Here is a 21,107-nt window from a genome sequence, read left to right on the forward strand (position 1 = left end):
CTACCACCTGACAACTCTAACCACCGCAGGATGCCAGTTTACCAGAAGGGGAGCAAGGCAACAGTTTCACCCACACCCTAAGGGGGTGTGCCTAGAAGAGTATGTCCCAAGAGAGATGAGCTCAACCTGGCTGCTGGTCTGTACGACTCATGGGGATGAAGCTGAAAGCAGACGGTTTGTGACCTGGTATTGGGGCTGTCTGAGGTTTAGCCTATGAGTGCAAGAGAGTGATCTCGACCGCAAAGCTCCATGTGAGCCTGCTGTACAGACCCGTCAGGTCTGCCCATAGCTTGGGGGAGCTCTGGACTCTGGCTTAACAGTATTAACTGTTGCATTATTGCCTTAAAAACTAAATTTTGCATGGAAAAACCCGAGCCAGGATTGCTATCGTCCCATATTTCACATAGACAGGGGGCCTGAGAAACCACAGTGCCAAGTGCCAATCAGCATTGGGGACTAAGGACTACGGGATGGGATTAAGACATTGCACAAAGTCACAGAACCAACAAAGCTCATCTCCAACAAGAGACAGATAAGCCCTCGTCTAATGCTCTCCTGTACCCACGGCAAGAGGGCCTGCCTCTGGAGTTACTAATCCTAAGGGGCGGAGGAAATACATACAGCATGTCAGGGCAGTTGTCCGGCTTGTCCAGAAGGCCGCCCTCCATGACGAAGCGAAGAACTTGCTCGTTGGACAAGCCTTGGTATGGTTGCTCAGCCAGTGTGGCAATTTCCCAGAGGACAACCCCAAAGGACCTATGGGAGAAACAAAACTTGAGTAGCTCAGAAAAGGATGGGCGGGATCAGGTCCCCTTCCTTGTTAGCGTTTTTTTCAACCCCAGGTGCTGAAAAAGCTCCTCAATGTGGTGACAGCACATTTTATATGTCAAACCAGCTACCTGGCTAGGTGTGGGTTATCTGGCCTTCTCTGTGACTGCTAATGCTCCCTGTAGGGCCACTACAGCCCAGGTGGCGTGGCGGAGGCAGCTGAGGTTGCGAGGCTTCTAGTATCCTTCACATAGTTTCAACTTCAGCACCTGGTCCCAGCCATTACTTGGTGGATATAAGCCCAACTAGCTTTCACTCAGCACAGAATGCAGAGGACCAGGTCCCCGCCTGGTCATTGGCTTGGGACAGCCAAACATCTTAACTGTCTCATTAGGGGATGGGTTTCTGTTTTTTTTAATCACAGTCTGCAAATCTCTTTGCTGATGGTTCTCCACACTACTGCAAAGGAGGATCTGCTTGGAGTTCTTAAAACAGATGGACACCTGGGTTCTCCAGAGCAGTTCTGATCTGATAGGTGTGGGGTGGGTGGGGAGCTGGGTCTTAGAAGGTCTAAAGTTGTGTAGGATCTTGACTTGGATCAAGGAAGATGAAAACTCACCCCCGACAGAACTCAGGAGCCACTGGCTGGGGAGGGGGCTGTGTCAGGTAGGGAGCTGGGGTAAGATGCACTGGCCCATGGTGCATGTCATACCTGACGAAGAGTCCTTTGGTCTGGAGGCTGGCTGAGGTCTATAAACTCAGCAGGCAGAGCAGTGAAGTGTACAGTTTGCCTGTCAGCCCAGAAAATCAGACTATAGGAGATCCACGTGTGCAGAAACTTCAAGTGGGTAACAGGGTGGTACTGTCAACTGTAGTGTGAACACACCTTCTCAGAGAGAATCCCTGCCTTTGCCAAATCCTCCCTGGCCTATCTGCTCTCCCACTTGGGTTGTATAAATGGAGTAAAGCAGGCTGTCTATTGCAAGCCAACAGGAAACTTTGGTAACCCTAGTGGGGTTGAGCCCCACAGAAGAACCTGGGACTGGTGTTTTCCACTTAGCACTCTGAGAATCCCGGCCTAAGCTGAAGCAGGAAGCCTCTGATTGGATCGTAATGTCTGGCTCGTCAATTCGGCTCCCTCCTACGAACAAAAGGTTTTTTTGTACAAATTGATACTAAGCAATGTTAGACAGGAAGAGAACCTCGGCAGCCAGACCCAAGGTTCTTCGGAACGAGCAGTGACTACGATTTAGTCTTCAAATTGTACAAAAGACCCAAACAAGCCACACTCTGCAGTGAAATCATGGCTCTGAAAAACTTGGGCTCCGAGAAATGGGTTTCCTGTCAACTGCAGTCACAGAATCTGCCTTCCAGGGCCTCCATGCATGGCCACGTCAGAGGTGCTCTCTGTAGACGGCAGCGCCCACCCTCACGTCTGAAATATGGCCCGAGTCAAGCTGTGACGTATGTGGTTTTTCTACTCTTGTCAACTGCAGGCTGGTCTTGACAAGGTTCCCTTCCGGGCCAGCTTCCCTTGCTTCCAACGCCTCCCGTGGTGTACCACAGGCTTCCAGGCATTCAGTAACAGCCTTGGCCCTGAGCTCTGACTGCCTTATCTAGACGGCTGGTTGCTTGACACTTGAGGAACTCAGCATGTCTCCAAGCTAACTTTATCAGGCACCCCGTTTTCCTCCTCAACTCCCTGCAGCCAGCATCCTGGTCCACACCAGCAGTCTGCCAATATGGAGGATACGAAGACAGAGCATAGAACAAGAATAAAGCTGTCTAGAGACACAGGCTTGCCTGCCTGCCCTTGTGAGGGAGGGGACAGTCCCTGGAACATTTCCACAGAAGCTCAAATAACAGCTGTGATAAATGTAGTAGGTGGGATTCAGGGCCTGGCTTGACTTAAAAGTCCCTCCCAATGCCTTGTTCCTAAGGGCTCCTACAAAGCCAAACGAAACTCTTTGAAATTTGTTTTGGATTTTTACCTACTTAGGAACAACTGTCTTATGATTATGAATTCAGTCTAAAATGATCGCCATTCTTCTAAGAGGCACAACTTCAGTTAGAGTTGAGAAACACTTTATCCATTCCAGTGTCCTCGCTGTCCTCAGCTGTATGCCCAAAGGCTGGGCTGAGAAAACAAATATCCAGAGCACCGTCCATGCCTTGGCATCTGATGGAATGAATTTCAAAGGCCTTTCCTCTTTCTACAGACATTTTCTTGTTGCTTTGTAACAGCTTTGTAGTCCAAGTGGGGGAAATCGGCAGGGAGCACCCCATGTGCCCCTTGCCGAGGCTTGTACTGACAGCTGCTACCCAGAATTGGGGTGGAATGAGTCTACGTGAGACTTCACTTTTGTTTCCCTCTGCTGACTTTGCTTTCCTACCCTGCAAGCTGACCTCAAAGCTTCTAGGAACATGAAGCCCAGAGTAAACAGAACAAGTGTGGCTCTAGGTGTGCCCTCGCCTGCCACCTCCTCTAAACCTGTGCTCTGATTTGACAGAAAAGAGGGAACTTTGGATGAGCTAACTGCAGGACAGGCCTCATCCTGGAGTCAGGAAACAGCCAGGCGGTGCTGGGTCAGATTCAACAGCTATTTCCAATTTGCACCTGTCTTCCATAGAAGAGCCAAGGCTCTTGAGTGGGAAAGGTTCAGGAGGCTAAAAAAATGATGTCAGTCACTACTGGGATAGTTCCTCTGTGTGGTCATCTTCGGTTGGGAGTAAACAACTACTGTTTTTGTCACACAACAGCAACGGGATCCCCCGAGAGGAAAGCCAAGACGCTTGCTGACATTCGAGGAGGGGGACGTGCCAGGGCTCTCGCCTGCCAACAACTCCACTTGTATTTTGGAACCCGATGACCTCTACACAGCGTTTCCAGGGAACGGCGGTAAACAGTACTGCAGAGAAGTCTCTGCACCCCTCGGCCATCGTGCCTCCACACGACGCTTTTGTTCCTAAGGAAGATGCTTGGGGTCAGCAGCGACGGACATCCATGGTGTGTGTGTGTGTGTGTGTGTGTGTGTGTGTGTGTGTGTGTGTGTGTGTGTGTGTGTGTGTAGAGAGAGAGAGAGAGAGAGAGAGACATTGGGTGGGACCAACAGGAAACCACTACTGCCACCCTCCAGCCTCGGGTTGAAATAAAAGCGCTGCCTGCAATCTGAAGGTTCAATGGCAAGAGCGCATACATAGTCCCAAGCTACTGAGAGTGAGAAACAGAGAGGGAGGCACAGACAGAGGAGAAATAGACATAAATGAAGGCTCAGACTTCGGGCATTTCCCCGCTCCTTGGAAACACAGTATCAGCTAGAAGGGGGAGAATGCTGCTTCTACATACTCCTTGAGTCCCACAAATACCTTCTTGTTCTAATAGACTCCACACAGGAACATCTCAAAGACAAAGGGCTATGGAGCACTGAACGCTGAACTCAAGCTGGCAACGGGTGACAGTGAACAGGGACCAGGAAGAGAATGACCCAGGAGCCTGAAGCCGGAGGGTCCAAGCTGGCCATGCAGGGAAACTTTCATACCAGACATCTGAATGAGTAGTGAAGACTCCATCCTTGAGGGACTCAGGAGACATCCAGCGCACAGGCAGCAGCCCCTTCCCTCCCTTCCGGTAGTAGTCTGTCTCATAGATGTCTCGTGTCATGCCAAAGTCTGGAGAGTGAAGAGAAGGCACAGTCACTTAGCTGAATCAGGTCTTGGGGCAAGCAGCAAAGGCTCTGTGGCTGCCCCAGAACGGCGTCCTCGGCCTTTCTCCACATTCAAGGTGAGACCCGTCCTTGCTGCACTCTTAAGAGGCTTAGCATTACAGCTTGTAATTTTATAAGGCAGGCAGAGTAAGACAAGATCAGTCAAACACAAGACATCTTTGGTCTCAATAATTTATAATCTGGTTCCTTTAAGAAGTTAATTCCCTTATTGCATTTAAAGTGAGAAGCTGTTTGCAAATTATTGAATACCACGATTTATCAAGAAAATATACACGGCGCAGACCAAGGCTGAGTGACACGCAGTTTTAAAGCCTGATCACATACGCTGGAGGATGTGGACCTCATTTACTTGGTAGCATGGTTCTGCTACTGAGGAAAAGGCCTTTTACCACTTAGTGGGGAGAAGATATTTGGAGTAACAATTCATGAAGATAAAAGTACACAGTGAGTAGCTGAGATCCTCTTTACCAGGCTCCTGGAGCTATTACCCAACACCCTTTCCCAACACAATACTCCCACTCATTTTTGAAAATTTCTTCCATTTTCTGAGTCTCCTGAAGTTGTCACATAATTATGGTTGATGGCAGGCTTGCTTTATAATCTCACATTATTGTGTCTTCATCAAATTTTGATTTTCCACTCAATCACACCATCTTTTCTCATATAAACTCTTCCATTCTCCTTCCTGGGAGAAAGAGCTGCTCTACTTTAAAAACGTCCCTTCACATCTCTAAGTGGTGCCACAAAGAGGTCCCAGAGGCCAAGCAAACCCCACGGAGAATGAAGTATCTTGGATGTTAACTAACACAATTGACTTGCACTGTGTACAAACTACCAGCTGCCTCTGGGGAACAGACTTGGGGTGTGTCATCCCTGAGACGAGAGGTACTGGGGGACGCTGAGGAGGAAAAAGGAAGTGCTCAAGTCTCATCCCTGAATTAATCCAGTGACATGCAAATGAGAGGATCTGCTTTGACTTGCATAACAGGGGAATTCTAGAAAACAATCTCCCTTTCTAAATGCAAAAGAAAAACAGAACAAACCCTATCTTCCTAAATACGCACACAGAATTCAATTCTAGAAAGAAAGAAAAAAATCACAATTCCAAGAGAAACTATCCTCCTGAGTGTGCCACATGGTTAAACAGCGAATATAATCCTTACTGATTTGGATTTTAAAAAGGCAAGAAGGACAAAAAAGTGTTTTTCCCAACTGTAATGCAAAGTGGGACAAGAGCAGCCTTAACTGAGTTTCCGCCTGTGCTGGGAGGCATGCATGGGAGTGCGGGATGAGGACACAGGCTTGCTGTCTACACCAGGTTCTTCGTGCTCGCGTCCTGGCTGTCCCAGTACACTCTCATTTCAGAGGAGGGGAAGCACGCCCCTCAAATGGAAGGAAACTCATCCCAGACCACCCAGAGTGGCTTCCTTTAAGGAGTAAAGCATGTCCTCAAGCATCAGTGAGTGAACAGGAGGCAGGAAGGATCCATCACAAAGGCATGGTAGGAGGATGGTTTTTATCTAGAAACTCTGGGGCAGGATAGCCTCTTGGCGGCTGACCACCAAGCTGGGCTCCCAAGGGCTCCAAAAATGAGCATGCAAACCCAGGGACAGGTATGCTGGGGGACTCTGAGTAACTCCAAATGACGGATGTCTGCTCTATAATACAGCTGCATGCCGACACCCCCAACTCCTGCAATCAAAGCAAATGAAGACAGAGAGCCCTACTTTGGATACTTCTGTAGAGAAAATATTCATTGCTCACTTAAGAGACCAAAGAGTTCATTTAAAAAAAAAATCACTGCTAGGGTTTAGGCAAGTAAAACATCTCTAGAACGCACGTTCAAGAGGTGGCCAAAGGCTAGTGGCTGATAGCTTTTGATGTATGCTGTTCCCTCTGCTCTTTCTCGGGATGGGCACTCGGTATGTTTCTGAACTGCTGTCCTGTCACAGTAGGAAGGTAAAGGCCTGGTAAATGCAGGTGGTTTCCTGAGCAACTTTGTCACTACTTAAAAAAAAAATTATTAAAAGACAAATAATAAACACATATGAATGGAAAGGCTGGGGAGCGTCTCTAGCTAGTGACCAGAAATAAAGTCCAACCGGTGTTTTCATATCACAAGGTGTTGGCAGCAACGTGGGGTCTAACGGGCAGGCAGACTGAGCGGCTACGGTCACGGTGGAAGTCCTACGTATGACAGAAAGGTCAAGAGCCTGGAGCTACCACTGGAGGATGCAGCTCAGCGGTAGAGTGTTTAACTAGCATGCATGAGGTCCTGGGTTCAATCTCTGGCAGCAGGAGAGGGGAGAACTCTGGGCCGAGCAGTCCCAGGGGTGAGAGGCAGTAAGCAGGGCTCTCTCTCACCTCACACACCTACCTTATCACCACCACTACTCTCTATGCAGGGGCTTCATCATAGGGGCAATGCCTCCTAGGAGCCTCATAGGCCTACGTAGGGACAATGTTCTTTGTAAGCTAATAAACTCGACAGGGGATTGGATGCTGATTTTTATCCTCAAACCAAAGTTACTCGAGGAGGCAAGCTGTCCTGATTATTTCTGTAACCCACATTCTACCCGAGAACCATGGCTCCTATCTGGACCACCACGTTAAGGTGCTCTCAGGATTACAGGCAGAAATAGACAATCACACATCTTAGCACTCAAAGACCAGCCTCTGTACCTCGGGGACGTCCTGAAAACCTTTCCAGGGGCAGTCTCACCCCTGCGAAGGCCCTAAAGCACCTGAGAGCTCAGTTTCTGCTCCAGTCAGGAACGCAAAGGACACACCTCCAATTTTGACTGTGAAGTCTTCAGCTACCATGCAGTTCCGAGCAGCAAGGTCTCTGTGGACGAACTTGTTGGCGTTGAGGTACGCCATGCCGTCTGCAATCTCTCCGGCCATCTGGATCATCTTGCTTAAACTCGGAGGAATTAGGACTACATTATTCTGTTGCTGATTTAAAAACAAAACAAAACAAAACGTGAGCATCTGGGACATATCCCCCCCCTAACTGAAAGGTTTATTCTAGGTGTGGAAAACCCATGTTCATTTAATCTGAGCTCCAGAGGAGGCCTGCAGGAAGTCAGGACTTGCTCAGGAGGAACCTATCATTGCTGAGCTCTGGTGTTGTCTGCTCTGCTTGTTCCCTGACCATATCACAGGGCGGCGAGGGCAAACATCAACTGTACTCCCCTTGGGTCCATCATTACCCGTTCGTTCTCTCTGTCCACTCCACACCCATGTATACACATGCATGAATGATGTCAGGAATCACCTTTAATTGCTCCTCCATCTATTCACTGAGGCAGGGTCTCCCCATCCATCCCAAAGCTGGTTAACAGAGCTGACTCTGGGCATCCCGATTCATCCTTCCAAGGCTGGAATTATAGGTGGACTGCCGCACCCACCCTGCCGCACCCTAGCCCTCCAGCATGCCTAGGAGTACTCTCCGTATTTCATGATAGGTTTAGTGGAGCTCATTCATTTATTTAATCATTCCTGCTTCAATTCAAGGGATGTTTCCAGGGGATGTGACAGCATCTGGAGGCAGCCTGAATCTCCCATTTCTTTTACACTGGTACTTCCCCCTCTCACACTGTCTTTTAGTATCTCTAGGGTTTTAAATATGCATGGCAACGTAGGAGGACCTCTGCAGGTGACAAGTATTTAGTGATAACCCAGCATTTACTGATGTCCAGGGACCTGAACTCGTGCTTGTGGGGCTTTAACCAGGGAGCCATCTCCCCGTCCACTATTTCCTATCTGGAGCAGGACGGAAGGTATTTCCAGTGAAACAGCAAGCTTTGGTATCAAGGATTCTCAGTTACTTAGGTTCTCACTAGTTTAATGCCCCTTTGACTTCCACAATCACAAAGTGCAAGAAAGAGGAAGGACAGCACACCTGTGCAAAGGCCAGACCGAACAAGTGTGCTTCCTAAATGGGACACCACATGCCTGATTTCCCGTGTAAGCTGCCAGGACTTACTCGTCTTCATGCCCTTCTTCTAAGGTACCACAATCTGGAGACTAACACTTTCATCTTGGATTATTGTTTTTTATGGGCACTGAGGACAACTAAAGTTCAAATGAGTTCACCTTGGGGGAAAACAAGGTCAGGGACCACAACATGGACCAAGACCCTGTTTTGCAGAGGAGGGCAATGCCTTTGGCCCTGAAAAGAATTAATCTAAGGAGCGATAAATTAATTTTGACAAAATAAGCTAAGTTGTGCCTAAGGGGCTGGTGAGATGCTTAGCCAGTAAAAGCATGCTGTCAAGACTGAGGAGACCTTTGCTCAATCTCTGTGGCGGTCTAAATGCAAACGGCTCCCACAGACTCATAGGGAGGGGTGGCCTGGTTGGAGGAAGCGTGTCACTGGGTGTGGGCTTTGACAGTTCAGTAGCTCTAGCCAGGCCTAGTGGCTCACTCTCTTCCTGCTCTCTACAGATCCAGATGGAGAACTCTCAGCTACCTCTCCAGCACCATGTCTAACCGTGTGCCACCATGACAACAACGGACTAAACCTCTGAACTATATAAGCCAGCCCCAATTAAATGTTTTTCTTTGTAACAGTTGCTGTAGTCATGGTGCCTCTTCACAGCAATAGAAACCCTAAGACAATCCCCCAAGACAGGCATGGTAAGTGAAGAGAACCAACTCCCTCAAGGTGTATGCAAGTACACACACACAGACAGACAGACAGACACACACACACAAATCTGAAGGCTCCCTGTCACCCCAACTCCATGTGAAAACCATGCTCCCATTGTTTAGACACTAACAAGCTTGTGAGTCTGTACCATACAACAAATTATGCCTTGGTTTGCCCAAGTGCAAAGTATCTCATACAACACTATGAAGTCATCTCACTTTCCTAGGTCCCATCCACCCACCTCCTGAGTTATTTTGAGAGTCACAGGAAGACCATGACAAGGGCTGGAGATCACACTATCTGGGCGGCTCTACACAGGCCTCATGTACTCTAGCCACAATGAACACCCCGGGAATGCTGGCTCTTGCCCAGGGTCGCTAAGTTCTCATGGGATGCTGGAATCTAGAAACCAGGTAACAGCCCTCCAGCATGCCTAGGAGTACTCTCCGTATATCATGATAGGCTTAGTGGATTCATTTATTTAATCATTCCGCTTCAATTCAGGGGATGTTTCCAGGGGATGTGACAGCATCTGGAGGCAGCCTGAATCTCCCATTTCTTTTACACTGGTACTTCCCCTCTCACACTGTCTTTTAGTACCTCTAGGGTTTTAAATATGCATGGCAACGTAGGACCTCTGCAGGTGACAAGTATTTAGGCTCCTAACACATATTGGAATAGGAATGCTGTATAAGTGTTCAACAGGAGGCTGTCACTCACCATGTGAAAAACAATCAACAAAAAGGATTTAATTATATGCAGCAAAGGCTGACTTTTTGTCAGTTCATGATATCATGCTGTCATTTTCCCCTCATTGAAAGAGAGTAGAAATCTTTAATTGGGTTATAGCTCCCTAAGATGAGCACCCATCCATACATCTCTCAAGGTAAATATGCAAATTCCAATGGAGGAGAGGCAGAATATACTGAAGCTAGGATATAGACACTGGAGTTGGGGTGCAGACAGTGGAGCTGGGATACAGACACTGGAGCTGGGGTACAGACAGTGGAGCTGGGGTGCAGATACTGGAGCTGGGGTGCAGACAGTGGAGCTGGGGTGCAGACACTAGAGCTGGGGTACAGATACTGGAGCTGGGGTACAGACACTGGAGCTGGGGTACAGATACTGGAGCTGGGGTGCAGACAGTGGAGCTGGGGTGCAGACACTGGAGCTAGGGTACAGACACTGGAGCTGGGGTGCAGACACTGGAGCTGGGGTACAGATACTGGAGCTGGGGTGCAGACACTGGAGCTGGGGTGCAGACAGTGGAGCTGGGGTACAGACAGTGGAGCTGGGGTGCAGACAGTGAAGCTGGGGTGCAGACAGTGGAGCTGGGGTGCAGACAGTGGAGCTGGGGTTCAGACAGTGGAGCTGGGGTGCAGACACTGGAGCTGGGGTGCAGACACTGGAGCTGGGGTACAGACACTGGAGCTGGGGTACAGACAGTGGAGCTGGGGTATAGATAACAAAGCTAGGATATACATGCAAATACTTTTTTTTTATTCTGACTTGAGTTAGAAAGACAAAACTTAGATCAGGTGAATTTAAAGGTAAGTTTTACTTCTGAAAGTGGCTTTTAGTAATTCACCTTGTCTCTTTATGTGTTATTAACATGTTATGTACATGGGTGTTGTGCCTACATGTATGTCTGAGCACCACTTGTACAACCGGTGCCCACGGATCCCCTAGAACTGTAGTTAGACCGTTGTGAGCTGCCACGTGGTGCTGGGAATCCAATCAGGGTTCTCTGGAAGAGCAGCCAGCGCTCTTAACGGCTCCTTGGAGCCATCTCTACGGACTTTATCAGTCCCTTCTACTGGGGAAACTGAGACCCCGAGGCCTCTTACAGTTGCCTGAGGATTGGAGGTAACCAATGGCAGAACAGCCTTGAGGCCACAAGTTAGGGGGTTTTTATTCTGTGCCTGAATTAGGAATGAAGGGAGTTACGCACTTCCTGATTTTAGGAGGTGCCTCAAAGGACCACTCTCCAGGCGTCTATTGGATGAAGCTTTTCTCCTTCTGTAGAATGGATATTAGTGGGGCGGGAAAAGGCTCCACTGGGAACTTGGGACTGATGCTGGGGAGAAACAGAGGCTGGCGGAGTTACGGCGATCCATTCAGAGCTCGTGGCTCTCCGCACCCCAAAAGCACACACAATAAGTAAATGAGGGTATTTGTGAACAGGGACTCAGGACTGAAATGAAGGAGCTGCCCCTTGGGAGATGTTTAAGTTGTAGAGGAAGAGAAAACAAAAGCCGAGAGAATGGGAACAGAAACAGAAAAGGGATGAGAAATGTTTCCCTTTGGAGAGAGTGCAGGGAGACAAGCTGCTTATCCACAGTAACTAGAGTCAGGACATCAGAGCCACTGAGGCAGCCCTGTAAAAGGCACTTGGCCCTGGCAATATTCACCTACCAGTTGACTCTTAGAATTAAGGACTTATAAACCAGACTCACACATGCTAAGAAGGGGAAGACTCTGCAGTGACCAATGAAAAGTTACACCGGACCTTATCAGGTCTACAGTGCGAAATTTCCACTAGACTAGGCCAAGATCATGCAACTGGGATGATGATCACTTCAAAGTTCAAGCAGGACACTGGCTTATTATCCAGCCTGAAAGGCCGGTGCAGAGTTTGAGAAGTCTCTAAAGCAGAGTCAGTGTAAGCGAAGAGCAACATTTGCCATCAAGGTAAAGGGCAGCATGCTCGTGTGTGTGTGTGTGTGTGTGTGTGTGTGTGTGTGTGTGTGTGTGTGTGTGTGATGCGCTACTGGGCAAACAGCTATCTTGTGCACTGACTGGGTAGGGCCAAGGTCAAGGCACCCACCAGCCTAAACACTGAGCTTTACTAAGCACACAGAAACATAGCCCTGGGACGAACAAGGGGCACTTTCTGAGGACCACGACAAAGAGAAGATGCGTGCTGGGCAGACTCTATTGCCAAGTCAGTAGAGGGGCCAGCCAGGGCGAGGGGAAAGGCTGTGGGAAGGGCTGCCCTGATACGTCTAGGGCAGGTGGGGTTGTTATGAGCTGTAGGCAGGGGTGGAGAGAATGCAGAAACAAGAACACAGAGATGTTGAGGTGGACTGGATGGGATCCGAAGACACACAAGATCCTCCCACAAAGATTCCAGTCTGCCTACAGTTGGACACTTTTTTACCGAGGCATGCAGCAAGACACTCAAGGCTGAGAAGTAAAGGGATTTCAAAACGTGTTTCCTACAAGAGAGCTCCTGAGGGAAACAGAACAGGTAAGGTAACACAGCGAGAATCGAAACTGACCTCTTCTGGCCTTAGAGACCGGAGATAACTTTTGAGATCCCCACGTGTCATTAGTTCCATGATGACCAGGGTAGGCTGGCCTTGGGACACCACACCCAGCAACCGGACCTGGAGGAATCAAGAAGAGAAGGACTTCAGAGGGGGAAGGGCAACCCACGTGATGACTTATGCTTCCTGTGGCCAGGGGCGGAGTTCTGGTGCGAGGGTGAGGCCTCCACCTCCGAGGTCTGTGGGTATCAGGAATGCAACAGGGAAACTATCCATTGGGTAGAAGGCAAGGCAGCCATCCCAGAGCTGTGACGAAGGCCACAGAAGTGGCCCTAGGGGTGCTTTCTGTCCGTGCCTGATCCTGGGGTGTCAGATCCTCTTACCACGTGGTGACAGTTGAACTCCTTCATCACCGAAGCCTCATTGAGAAACTCGATTCTTTCACGCATACTTGCAGCCTCATTGACGGTCTTGATGGCTACTCTGGTCTCAGGCTCATCCTTGACCACACCCTTAGCCACTCCTTCATAGACCATCCCGAAGGACCCTTGTCCAAGCTCCCGGCTCATGGTGATCTTCTCCCGAGCTACCTCCCATTCATCGGGCACGTACACTAGAGAGGAAGAGACGGGGATTGAAAGAGGCATGAAAACAGCCCTTATACAGACTGGAGAATACGAGAGACTGTTCTCGAAACCCATGAAGGAAAGTATCGAGGCACAATAGAGTCCAGGACAGGCACTCAATCTTGGAGGATTCCGTGACACTTTGAGGGTAATACCAGCATTTAAGAACCGGAAGGAAACCAAGAAACCCAGACAGGAAAGAAAGCAGTGGTTCCCCTGTCCTTCCTTGGCAAAACAACAACAAAAACCCAATCAAACAAAATAAGAAAGCAAATTAACCCCAAGAGACAGAGAAAGTAGGATTTTTTGCCCATCTTCATCATGGAATTAAAACGAATGGCAGAAAGAGCAGTAGTGGTGAATGGACGGGAAGGGAAAGGACCAGAGTGTGTATAAGAATAGCTAATCTCCTCCTTCTTGGATGAGCCTAGAAGTGAGAAGTATCCTCTTCACACTAGATATCAGAGCACCAAGCCCCAGGGGAGGAGTTCTGAGAACTTGAACATGGCTGCTCCAATCGACGGGGGCTGTAAGTAAAACATACATCCTATTTCAAAAACTTGTTTAAAACAAGCCAAAAAAAAAGTTTTAGAAGATTTTATTTACTTATTGACTATTATTTTATTTATTGGTTTTTCAAGACAGAGTTTCTCTGTGTAGCCCTGGCTGTCCTGGAACTCTCTTTGTAGACCAGGCTGGCCTATTTTTATTTATGTGTACATGTCAATCTCTCTCTCTCTCACACACTGTGTGTGTGTGTGTGTGCCACATGTGTTTGGATGCCTGGGGAGGCCAGAAGACAGTGTTGGACTCTCTGGAGCCAGAGTTCCAGGTAGTTACGGGCCTCTTCATGTGAGTGTTGGGAACTGAATTGGAGTTCTCCGGAAGATCTGCAAGTACTCTTTAAGACTAAGCCCTTTCTCCAGCCTTGTATTCCACAGACTTGGTTAGAAATAAGTTTAAAAAGATTACTCTTATATTATCAGACTGCTGGAGTATTTAGATTGAATGAGAAGTGTAACTAGAAACCATTCCCTCGGCTCTGCTTTACACTTAAAAACATGGCTACAGTTCATGTGGCAGTACACACCTGTGATCCCATCCCAGCACTGGGGGACGGAGGTTAGAGAGGCGGCTTTGAAGAGAGCCTGGACTACATAGCGAGACCACGTTTCAAAAAGCCAAGGGGACATGTCCAGGACCACTGTGCTCATCAGACCCTCTTAGGTCACGCATCTCATTCCACCCATTCCACAGCCACGCTTGACAAACCCGAAATGGCGGAGATGGAGAAACTCAGTAAGTCAAAACTGAAGAAGGCAGAGACTCGAGAGAAAATCCCTCAACCTTCAAAAGAAATGACAGGAAAGGAGGCGAGCAGGAGCGCAGCAGAGGAGCACGCTGCAGGAGCGCCGTGTGCATGGCACGCACGGTCTGCTGCTTGTTTCCCTCCCCTTGGCTGCTCCCCTCTGGAAACTGCAGAGAGGCTGGATCAGGCTTCAGTGACCATGCTGTCCCCTTTCACATGCAAGCACCGAGGCGCCTGCCTTCCCCACCCGCGGGGAAAGAGACGAGCTTGCACATGGATGAAGGAAGAAACAGGGTGGGAGGCGGTGGGAACGACAGTAAAAATCCACAACGGTTGAAGGTGTCCTGCAGGCGCTAAAATGCAGTTCCGTTGCTGTTTTGCTGTTCAAGTGATTTGAGTTATTGGAACGCATAATGTTTTTTAAAAAATCCATTTTATGTACACGGGTGTTTGGCCCACAGGTATGCACGCACACCGTATGCATACAGTGCCTGTGGGGGGTGGGGATGGGGTGGGTCGCAGAAGACTGCACGAGAGCCGTGGAGATACAGATGGTTGTGAGCTGCCATGTAGGTGCTGGGAATCAAATCAGGGTCCTCTGGAAAAGCAGCCGGCGCTTTTAACTTCTGAGCATAATTTTTAAAAATAAAAGTTTTAACACCTAGCCAAAGAAACAAAACCAACCCCGGAGGCTGGGGGCTGTAGGTCAGTGGTAGAATGCCTGTCCAATGTGGGAGAGGTTCAGGACCTCACTGTGGGGGATCTCCAGTGAGACACCGGAGCTCCGGGACTTGGTGGTGACCCCTTTGGACCGGACTCTGTAACCTCAGGGCCCTCCCTGACAGGAACCTGAACAGAATCCCTTCTCCAGCTTCCACGTTTGGTTATGTTTGATCTGGTTGAAGTTTTCGGAAGAAAGGAGACAAAGAGAAGGAAAGAAAAAAGAGGAAAGCTGGTAAGAAAAACCGAACACAAGCTCCACTCCACAGCTTCAGCGGGTAGAGTAAGAAGTGGAGTAATATTAAACTAACACATGAGCCCTGTAAGAAGAACATTCACCCCACGAGAACCACCATCCAGCATGGACACCAACATCCCTGTCTAAAGGAGGGTGCTCGGCGGACACTGCCTGGAAGCCAGAAGGAAGTCCTGGCTCAGAGATGGGGCAGGGAGGGGATTGCGGCTGTGTTTGCTTTTATGCTTTTACAAGACAAGCTACAGCTGAAGCCGAGAGGCCGCTAGCAGGCCACCCCAGTGACTCTAACGCCCATGTATCACAGGCACTTATCTTTAAGTGATACCTTAAGGGAAGAATGGTTATTATAAATCTGGGGTTGGGAACACCACTAATTTACATGCTGAAGAATGTCACATACACATCGTGTTGGTTTGAATAGGGATGGCCTCCACAGGCTCATATATTTGGATACTTGGTCATTAGGAAGTGGCTCTACTTGACAGAGATTGGGAGGTGTGGTTTTGCTGGAGGAAGGATGTCACTGGAGGTGGGCTTTGGGGTTTCAAATGCTCAAGCCAGGCCCAGCGTCTTGTTCTCTGCCTGCTGCCTGTGGACCTTGATGTTGAATTTGTAGCTGCTCTCCAGCACCAGGTCTGCCTGCACGCCACCATGTTTCCCACCATGACAGTAATGGACTAAACCTCTGAAACTGTAAACCCCAATTGTCTTCCTTGTAAGAGTTACTGTGTCATGGTGTCTCTTCACAGCAGCAGAACATTGGCTAAAACATTTACTTATCTGTTTAGTCATTTATTCCTATGAACCACTACGTAGTTCAGGCTCAACTCGAATTTGCTATGTAATCCAGGCTGGCCTTGAATTTACAGTTTTGCCGCCTCCATCTCCCCAGCTCTTGGGTTACAGGTATATGTCATTATACCTGGCTCCTACGCACATTTTCGTATTTCATGGCCCATACGCATCTGGTAATTTCTCAACTAGGATTCTGTCTGCCATCGGACTCTGACAGCTTGTGACTCTACAGAGGTTGATCTTGCTTAGGAGAGCAGAGGAAATAAGGTCTTTATACACTATCTCTAAGTAAGGATGGGGGTCACTGCCTCCATTTATTATCTTCAAGGATCCAGGCTAGCTTTTAATGAGAATTAACTATGTGGCTTGCTAGAGAACATGGAGTTAAAGCCAATCACATCCATTCTTTGGGAGGTCCCTGAAGTTAATGCCTTCAAACCTCCTTCTAAATTAAATCCAGCAGCTGACTTTAGCCTGCGTACCTCAGCGTCACCAGCCAGAGTGGTTCATAAGTGCGTACAATGTTATCAGTGCTTTCCTGTAGGGGATTCTCAGTGTGCTCTTGACAACAGTGACATGCAGATTAGCTTCAGGAGAGAGAAGTCTTTAAACACCTTCCAGCTGCAATGTCACTCTGTAGTTCTTTGAGGAAAACCGCTTGGGCGGGGCTTGTCAAAAGGCCAAATAAATCAAGTTCAGATGAGGTGACAGGGTTCTCACCTGTTGGCCTCGGTGGTGACAAGTCTGTTCTTGCTTTGTTTTGAAGGAAGGAAAGACTATTTCTCTAACTCCACCTCCCTTCTCTCTTTTTCAGAAGCAGTCGTTGGCCTGGACACCATGGCGGCGCGGTGCTGGCTACTTAGGAGACTGAGATGGGTGTGAGTGTCACTGGAGCCCAGCGGTTTGAGGCCAGCCCGTATAACAGAGTAAAGGGCCGCGGACATGAGGCAAATGTCTTAAGTTACACAGCCAAACCTACTCTGTTTATTTTTAAAGGAGAAAGATCTTTTCCACAAGTAACTATGCTCTTAAGGGTGGTGCAGGCCCTCCTAGGGTATTTTCTATGCTTTATAGACACAAACATATGCAAGGAAGACCATACATATTTACACAGTGCTTTTAAATTACCCAAGCACTTCTCTGTTTTTTATATTTGAGTAGGATACCCAATCAGAACAATCCTATTTCTTTTCTCCTGCACATCTACTTACACTTCTGTAGCAAGAAGGCAGAAAGAAATACTTCTCCTGAAGATACTCCACCGAGCTCACGCCCTGTGTATTCACTGCGGACCTGGTCTACCCCTCCTGTGGCCAGCTTCCCTCCATGCCCCGGCAACCTCATAGTCACATCACACCATCAGGATTCAGAAAAGGGCTGGGCTGGGGATGCCCCCTCGCCCTGACTCCCCACTGGTCAGCTGTGTGAGCCTGATCAAGTCCTTCTCAGACATTCTTTCCTGGCCTGCATCTAGACAGGCATGAGAAACACTACAGGAGCTTAGAGAGGAAAATGGGATGGTTTCCGGAAAGGCCCCCAACTTAAGGACTGCATTACAAGAATCCTTCCCAACTTACCCAAAACGTCTGAAGTTGAACACTAGGTAAAAAAGAGACAGTTAAAAAGACAAAAGAAAAAATAACCACTAGGCACAACCAGGTTCCAAGTCAGTAATTAAGTGACTTTCATTAGTTATTGCCAAGGGGAATATAAATGGGGGTAGCTGTATGACCCCAATCAGGACATAAGAACAGAGGGATTCCGAGATCATACATAGCTACACAGTGCTTACTGGCCAGGGAACAACCACTCAGAACTGCCTGGTCAGCGGCAGCATGGCCTTCACCAGGCGACAGTAATTAGTGTTTCTTTCACTCTGCTGTAGGATTTCAAGCAACCGAGTGAACCGATTACTAGTCCATCCATATGCATCTCTACAGCCTGGTTTTCACTGGGGCATCTCAGAGTCCCAGAATTTTTGACAAAGTCACTGAGTGCTAGAAATGTTATTAAAAGACAAAAAGGAAATGCTATCAAAGGCAGATCACTTCAAAATTATGCAAAGCTTTTATCCAATTCATGACACCCGATGGCTCTCATATTCCCCCACCCTGGTCAGGATCCTTACCATCAGCGGCGCTGAAATACTCAGGGTTCACAGAGGCATACAGCACTCCATTGCCCAACCTGCTGTTATTTCTGTCAAAAAAGATGAAATTCAGGTCAACAACCCCATCTCTATACATTGCTGTGAAAGCTTTCATCTTTTTTTCCCTTCCTGATTCATGACTTATCTTGAGAAAGAGAAGGAAAGCATGCTCACGGCTAACGGGACCCTTATCTGCACTCCTGATTCAGACCCTCAGCTGCTTTGGTGGCCTCAGATTAGAGCTTTTAAAGGAACGTTTGTTTGCTTCATGGAAATAACAAGGCTCACTCGATGGGAGGGCTGAACTGGCATGCTTGGAGAAGCTCTTCACAAGCCAGCAATCTGTGTGGCAGAACAGCCAAAACATCGGTGGTGGCACACATCTTTAATCCCAGCACCCGGGAGACAGAGGCAGGCGGATCTCTGTGAGTTCGAGGCCAGCCTGGTCTACAAAGCGAGTTTCAGGACAGCCAGGACTACACAAAGAAACCTTGTCTCGAAAAACCAAACAAGGGGAAGATGGGTCCTGAGAAAGAAACAACCCCCCTTTCCTGCCATTAATCATTAGGAAATGCTTTTTTTTGCCTCTGGAGAATGTCTGTCTAGGAATTCAGGTTGTCCAGTCTACACAGTATCCCCACCCCCCATAGATGATCTATGTTCAAATTCAAATTATCAAACCAGCTGGCTACAACTACCACCTTCTGCTGGCCCAGATACTCACCTCTTTCTATGGAAGACATACAGCATGATTACCAGGCCCCCCACAATCAGCAGGATGGCGACCGGCAGAGCAATGATCAGATGCATGAAATTCTCATATGTCGCTGCAGAAACAAGAAGATGTCAGCTGGTGAATAATTGGCTTGGCTTGTTGTTTTTATCTACGGTTGGAAGTTTGATAAAACCATTTCTGAAAAAATCTTTATTCCCCCAACACACACTAGGAATCTTCAAGGTAGTATCAGGACTAGCCCAGCAAACAAACTGAACTGTTCGGAGAAACAGGTAAATAAATAAAGACTGAAGTATATACTTCTTTTAAGTACTCTATATTCTGAAACAGCTCACAAACGATGGCCTGAAGGCAAGTGATTTTTGTAGGTAGTTTTGTCCAAGTGCATACATTTGCTGGAGTAAAATGAACAGACTCTTACACACACCAGCTGCTCGTGTTACGCTGATCTTTAAGAAAGTTCCACGGACAGCTTGCTCACCACCACCCCTGCCCCCTACACTGCGATGATACTCAGTATGCAGAGGTGGAGAAATGTGAATGTACCCTGGGCAGGAACGCATGAGAAAAAGAGGACACGGGGAAGACAAGGGATGTCCCTTCAGGAAAAGTCCTTTTGCTTTCCCTCAGGTAAACAGCCTCTCATAGAGAGAGATGGCACCCGATGGAAGGCAGTTGAGGAAGGGGTTTGGTTCAAGGTCAGTGGTTTCCATTCCATTTTGCAGATTAAGAGGAGTGAGCGACCCAGCAATAAAGCCTATGAACGTTCCACAACAATGACCAGGGCATCGAGATATCCCTGAGTGTCCAACAGTGGCACTTACATCTTAGGGTAACCAACAGCTGGGTAACTGGACTTGGGGTCTACTCAACGGGAGGAAATTCTTGCCTGGTACTGTAAACCCAGCTACTATCTGTGACCAATGAGGTCATGAACCTTGGAGAAGAACCCACTACTCCTTCCCTAAACCCAGTATACTTTCTAACCGCATTCTAAATACTTATACCCACAGAAGTGCAGTTCACAGTCCTCAAAGAAGCTGCTGCTGCTTCTTTTTTCTGCAGATGGAGAGCATTAGAGAAAACTACACCTGTTCAAAACGCAGAACAACGGACAGTGGGGTACCCATTTCCAAGTGAGACACCTACACCACAGCCCCTCTAATGAAGGCTCATGGAACACTCCAGCAAAGTGGGTGGTAAGAGTCTGAGAGACAGCCAGCTCATGCACTGAGGACAGACAGGTCCCGGTCCCATTGCCTGGGGGCCTCCCAAACCATGCAAGCTAATCAACTGTCTCACTTATTCAGAGGGCCTGATCCAGTTGGGGGCTCCTTAGCTATTGGTTCATAGTTCATGTGTTTCCACTAGTTTGGCTATTTGTCCTTGTGCTTTTTCCAATCATGGTCTCAACAATTCTCGCTCATACAATCCCTCCTCTTTCTGGCCGTGGATCTCTGCATCCACTTCCATCAGTCATTGGATGAGAGTTCTGGCACGACAGTTAGGGTGTTTGGCCAACCGATCACCAGAGTAGGTCAGTTCGGGCTTTCTCTTGACCACTGCCAGTAGTCTATTGTGGAGGTATCTTTGTGGATTTCTGCGGACCTCTCTAGCACTTTGCTTCTTCCTATTCCCATGGGGTCTACATTAATCATGGTCTCTTTTTCCTTGTTCTCTCTCTCTGTTCTTGGTCCAGCTGGGATCTCCCTCTCCCCGAAGCTCTCTTTCCCTCGACCCTTGCCCTTCATTCCCTCCCCCCCTTCATGTCCAGTTTGCTCATGTAGATCTCATCCATTTCTCTGTCGTTGAGCGATCCCTGTGTCTTTCTTAGGGTCCTGTTTTCTTTGCTCAGCCTGGGCGAAGGGAGGAGGTGACTGGACCTGCCTCGATTGAATCTACCAGGCTGAGCTGAATCCCCAGGGGAGTCCTTGCCCTGGAGGATATAGGAATGGGGGTGGGCTGGGGGGAGGATGAGGGGGGCTGCTGGAGGAGGGAGGACAGGGGAATCCGTGGCTGATATGTAAAATTAAATTAAATTATAAAATAAATTAAAAAAAAAAGAGTCTGAGAGACACAGATCACCAGGTTGTCTGCGGA

General features: G+C 48.3%; 1 protein-coding gene across 1 annotated transcript in view; it reads right to left on the reverse strand.

Moving 5' to 3' along the window:
- The window catches only part of Igf1r (insulin like growth factor 1 receptor), a 292,337-nt gene that overhangs the window by 13,885 nt on the left and 257,345 nt on the right, over positions 1 to 21,107 (reverse strand). Inside the window, exons 14-20 of the mRNA XM_028872783.2 lie at positions 18,996 to 19,098; positions 18,251 to 18,321; positions 12,800 to 13,029; positions 12,429 to 12,536; positions 7,283 to 7,448; positions 4,308 to 4,437; positions 622 to 756 (exon numbers count right to left, since the gene is read on the reverse strand). Of these exons, the coding sequence (XP_028728616.1) occupies positions 622 to 756; positions 4,308 to 4,437; positions 7,283 to 7,448; positions 12,429 to 12,536; positions 12,800 to 13,029; positions 18,251 to 18,321; positions 18,996 to 19,098 (943 nt within the window). The remainder of the gene's footprint in view (positions 1 to 621; positions 757 to 4,307; positions 4,438 to 7,282; positions 7,449 to 12,428; positions 12,537 to 12,799; positions 13,030 to 18,250; positions 18,322 to 18,995; positions 19,099 to 21,107) is intronic.

This window comes from Peromyscus leucopus, chromosome 1, assembly GCF_004664715.2.
Source record: "Peromyscus leucopus breed LL Stock chromosome 1, UCI_PerLeu_2.1, whole genome shotgun sequence".
Taxonomy (NCBI): Eukaryota; Metazoa; Chordata; class Mammalia; order Rodentia; family Cricetidae; genus Peromyscus; species Peromyscus leucopus.